The 5,141-nt window shown below is 37.6% G+C and overlaps 1 protein-coding gene across 1 annotated transcript; it reads left to right on the forward strand.

Annotated features, from left to right (window-relative positions):
• Positions 1 to 3,585: 3,585 nt before the first annotated feature.
• LOC129219018 (uncharacterized) lies at positions 3,586 to 4,014 on the forward strand. The gene has a single exon (XM_054853338.1). It carries the CDS (start codon positions 3,586 to 3,588, stop codon positions 4,012 to 4,014), a length of 429 nt encoding a protein of 142 aa, XP_054709313.1.
• The last annotated feature ends 1,127 nt before the right edge of the window (positions 4,015 to 5,141 follow it).

The raw sequence follows: 5,141 nt of genomic DNA on the forward strand, positions 1-5,141 counted from the left end.
TAAATGATCTAAATTTTCCAAAAATTGACATTGGTTAGTATGCAACTTACCGGAAAATTGTTAGAAATTTTCCGAAATCAGAGACTCAAGCCGATTATCAAAAATAAATAAAATGCTTCATTTTTCAAGTTAAGATTTTAGACGTTAAAATAGCTAATGTGAAAACAGCAGTAATATCAGTACTTAAGACTTTGGAAATTAAAGCCAGGTAATCTGTCCAAAAGTATTTTAGTTCAGTAATAACAGAGTACTAAGTTGAGTAGTGAGTGATTTAAAACAGCTGATTATTCATTCTCAACCGCTGAATCACCGAAACAGCACCGGTGCTCAGAAATATTTGCTTGTCATCGATAAAAAAAAAATCTTACTTCAAAAATAAAGGGCATTTACACGATATTTAACATGCATTTTGCGATTACTTTTTATATTTTTCTGATTTTTTCAAAGGTTGACTTAACCTTGCATAATAAACAGTACAACATTTTAACATTTGTGCAAGTAAATCACGATGAAAAATACTTAAACTTATGTAACAGTTTTTTCATTCATCTGAACGCGGACAGCCCACCACACTGTTAAAAGCAGGGGTTCCAGACGAGTGAAAATATTCCCTCTAAGGTGAAAGCATAGTGCCTGAAGGTGCATCACAGGCTAGAAAATAGAGCAGAGGAGCCAGAACATCATGCAATCACAGAAAGACTCATTGCGCATGCGCTTTTTGCCTTAGACATACATTCAACCACCTCAATATGGCGGACAAATGATGATTGCGTTTGTGTGTCTTTCACATTGAATGAAGTACACTATTGGATTAAAACCCAACTTTTCTAGGATTAATTATCCGAAATTACAAGTAAGTACAGCTTTTGATCACTTTGTAGCTTTTAGGGCTTTCAAACATAGTTAAGTGATTAAAAGTGCATTTATTGCTTTTCACAGTATCCGTTAGTCTTCTAGTTTCTCGTTTACCGTTACTATCGTGAAATTTCCATCATTCAAAACGCTACTAAAAATATCTGTCATTATTTTCTTGAATACTCGATAAGCAGCTTTTATTAGTCACCAAAAGAATCTTAATAAAAATGTTTCTTGTGCTTCGTAGATTATAACATAAAGATAGCGAAAAAAAAAAATCGCTCTCAGTCTAGCTCTTTTTTTCTTTTTTTTTTGCTTTTTCATTCAAGTGTTAGAATCATTTCCTGTTAGCAGTCCTCGAAAGCGTTAGAACTTTCTTTTGGTTTTTTATTTAACTGTTGAAAAACTTTATGTGCAGTTTCTTTTGTTACTCTTGATTAACGTTTATGAAACGATTTTGTTTTTCCGTAATTGTAATATCCCTGAATATTTTTGGCTCATCATTTAAATAATCCATAAGTACAGCTATGCTTCATTTTCGGAATACGTCAAGTTTTAGTAAATGTATAATTTCTCACATGTTTTAAATAATTACTCGTTTTTAAATTATAACGTATTTGTGACAGATCATTGATACAAGTGAAGGGGTAGATATTTATTGTTTTATTAATTTTTAACATTACTTTTTGTAAAAAAAAAAACCCATCAGAATCCTGAATTTTTTCACATGTTTTTTAACGACCCCTGAGTTATTATTCATATTATTTATTTTATGATTCTTTAAGAAAACGATAAAGATTTCACCGGTCCCGCAAAGTTTTTCATTTGCTTTTACCGCGCCCGTGGGTCAAAAGAGGTTGAGAAACACTGAGTTAGAGCACGATCAGATGAATTAACGCTATGAGCACTTCTTAACTATGTTGAAAACTCTGAAATATGATCAAATGCTGTAATTACATGTTTTTAATCATTTCCAATACCGAGTTCAATGTGAAAAATGTCCAAAACGTAGAATATCATAAATCAAAACAAAACTAAAAAAAAAGGTACACAACTGTATTTAAAAACGCACACAATACGGGGGAGGGGGGAGGAGGATCTATAGTAAGGGTGCCATTTCTCTCTCCGAAGGATCCTTTTTTTCACTCCGGCTGTCTAGTTTTTAAAAGGTGCCTGTTTTTCACCCTATTTAGAGGTGCGATTTCGGCTCCGTATTGGGTGCCGCTGGTGAACAAGCGTTTCTCCCCTGAAAGGTGCCGAATGCATCCTGTAGTTTTAACAGTGCACAGTTCAAGGTACAATCTAGCACAAGTATTCAATGATTTTTTTTTCTTGGAGAGGTTTGTATTCCCATCCTACAAGACAAATTAAAATGAAGCTAAAACCACATTATCCCCCCCCCCGTCCCCCAATCAACCCTGTATTGGACAATCTAGTAGATTCAAAGTGCTTTCTGGAACTTAAGATATAAGGTGAACCTACCTTATTTCGTGACATACCTTACTCTGTGATACGAAACATTTATTTTACCACGGAGTTAGGTAGGTTGTGTACACTTAATTTGACATGTTTCCTCATAGATGGCAGGGTGTTGTCCAAACCCAGGCAAAGCTTTGGAGGTCTCCGGCAACTGGTTTATTGTGTAGCCATTTTGTCAGTTAGAAGAGAACAGTGTGCACGTGGTGTAAACTCCTTGCAATAATTAGTGGTATTTATATTAGTTTCTTGTTTTTTGTGTGTAATAATCGTAACGGAGGCTTACAAAAAACAGTTATTTTTTATGAAATTTTGCTACTTTCAGGACAGATGGCGCCTATTTACAGCAAGCTAGCCGGTGGAGAAAAAAGAGAAAGGTGGGAACAAACTGAAGAAATACTCAAAGGAAACACTTCAACTCGCAGTGAGGAAGGTAGTGGATGAAAATTGGTCAGTGTACAAGTCTGCAAAAAATTTTTTCATCCCATGGAGCACCTTGAAAGACTACATAACACGCTGTGAAGGTTACAGTGACAGTGTGGATGTGAGAAAAGTGGGGGAGACCGTTTGCTCTAGGCCCAGCAACTGAAACTTCGTTAGTGAAAATTTGTCATTAATATGCAGGAGCTTGGGTTTGGTTTGACGGTCAGTCGAATCAGGCACATAGCATACTCCCTTGCTGAGAAGGAGTGTGCTTCAAACAAACCGTTTCCATTCAGCGACAAGAAAAAAAATGCGCCAGTTGGAAGTGGGTGGCGTGAGTTTCGTCGCAGATACAATTTAGGCCTAAGAACACCCGAAAATTTGTCCCAATATCGGGCAAAACAAGTCTAATAGGGATGTCGTAGAAATAACTCAATGATTTCTACGACAAACTCTCTGAGGTTTATGGAAAGTTTCCAGAAGGCATCAAACCTCAACAAATTTGGAACTGCGACGAAACGGGGCTGTGCTACGTTGTGAAGTCTGGACGAGTTGTTACAAGAATAGGTAAGAGGTTCGTCTATAATCGAGTAATTGCTGACAAGGCTGAAACTCACACCGTTTTACCTTGAATCAATGCCGCAGGTGAATTTGGACCTACTCTACTGATCTTCAAAGGCGCTAGAATGATTGATGGTTTGAAAATTGGGGCGCTTCCAAATGTAAACAGTTGCAGTGTCTCAGAGTGGCTGGATAAACTCAGAGTTATTTCTGATGTGGTTTCAAAAATTTGTCCAGGGGATTTCCTCAGCAAGGCCTGTGGTGCTATTAATGGATTCACATGCGAGTCACATAACTCCTGAAGTCATTGCAATGGCTTCAGAGAATGATATCATAATTGTAACATTTCCAAGCCACACAAGTCATTTGCTACAGCCTTTGGATGTAGCAGTATACTGGCCTTTGAAATTGGCTTGGCAGAAACACCTGAGGCAGTTTCAAGAAGGTAATCCGCTGAGAAGACCAGGAAGATTCGATTTCCATGGGATGTTCAGTCCCGCTATTCTGGAAGCATTCAGCAGAGAAAATATCATTTCTGCATTCTGCAAGGCTGGTGTTTTCCCACTAAACAAGATGAAAATTCCTGATGAAGCCCTGACAACAAACGTGGATAACAGGTGTATGGATGAAAATTCCCTGTCAGTCAGCAATGCACCTGCTACAAAGGAAGGCATCGATGATGTGTTTAAAACTACCTGATTTTACAGCACGTGCTCCAAAACCTGCAAGGAAGAGGCGTGATCCATCAGCTGCAGTTCATCTTCCAGGGGAGAAATCATGTGGTAATACTTCCACCGCCAGTACCAGTTCCAGTGGACACTACCAAAATCCTGTGTCAGTGCCAGTACCAGCAGTTTGGTTAAAGCCAAAAGGAACACTAATAAGAGCAAAGGTGAAGCTGAAGATGAATGGTTCTGCCCCAACTGTAATGAAAGTTACTACAAAGGACATAACAAGAGCCCATGGATCCAATGTTGTTTTTGTTTAAATTGGTATCATGAAAGTTGCCAGGCAGTTGACTCAAAAAATCCACCAACAGTGTTCATGTGTAGTGTATGTGCACGTAATGAAGAAAATGACAGTGACAGTGATTAAGTCATTACCACGAAGTTAGGTCCACTGACTCACGGAATAAGGTAGACTATCACGAATTTAGGTACATGTGATACTTTTTTGGAAAATAATTAAATTACATTATATTATCATGTAATAATTCTGTTTGATGGTTTAATAATTAAGAATAAAGTTTACTATGTCTATGGAAAAAAATATCAAGTCAATAAATTCAGAAAAAATTATCGATTATACTGTTTGAATCCTTAGTATCACGAAATTGGGTAGGTTTACCCTACAATACAAACATTCAGGAGGAAATTTCATCCTATGGTCACGCAGCCCGAGACTGATCCTTCAATGCTCAGTAATACTGTGTCCCACAGACTGCACCAACCCTAGCACACAATAGATCCCAGATACAGAGAAAAAAATCCAGTCCACAGGCTCGAAGAAGTCGATTCCGATGTGCACACCTGTTCCATCTCCCCCCCCCCCCCCCCCCCGACAAGCTCGATTTTCCAAAAGTTCTGATGTTGAAACATCCGACTTGCACACGGATAATTACTGCAGAAAGTTAGTACCAGAAGCATCAATAACATGAGTTCCTAAAACAGAAATTAACAAGACCGACAGTTTCATGAAAAATGTGTTGTGTATTGATTGACAAAATTAATGTACAGTTACTTTACTTTAAGAAATTAAGTGTATTTAATTATGTGTAATCAAATAAGCGAGTGTGTGAGCCCCCAAAGCTTTATGTGTTATGAATT

This window comes from Uloborus diversus, chromosome 3 (genome assembly GCF_026930045.1).
Source record: "Uloborus diversus isolate 005 chromosome 3, Udiv.v.3.1, whole genome shotgun sequence".
Taxonomy (NCBI): domain Eukaryota; kingdom Metazoa; phylum Arthropoda; class Arachnida; order Araneae; family Uloboridae; genus Uloborus; species Uloborus diversus.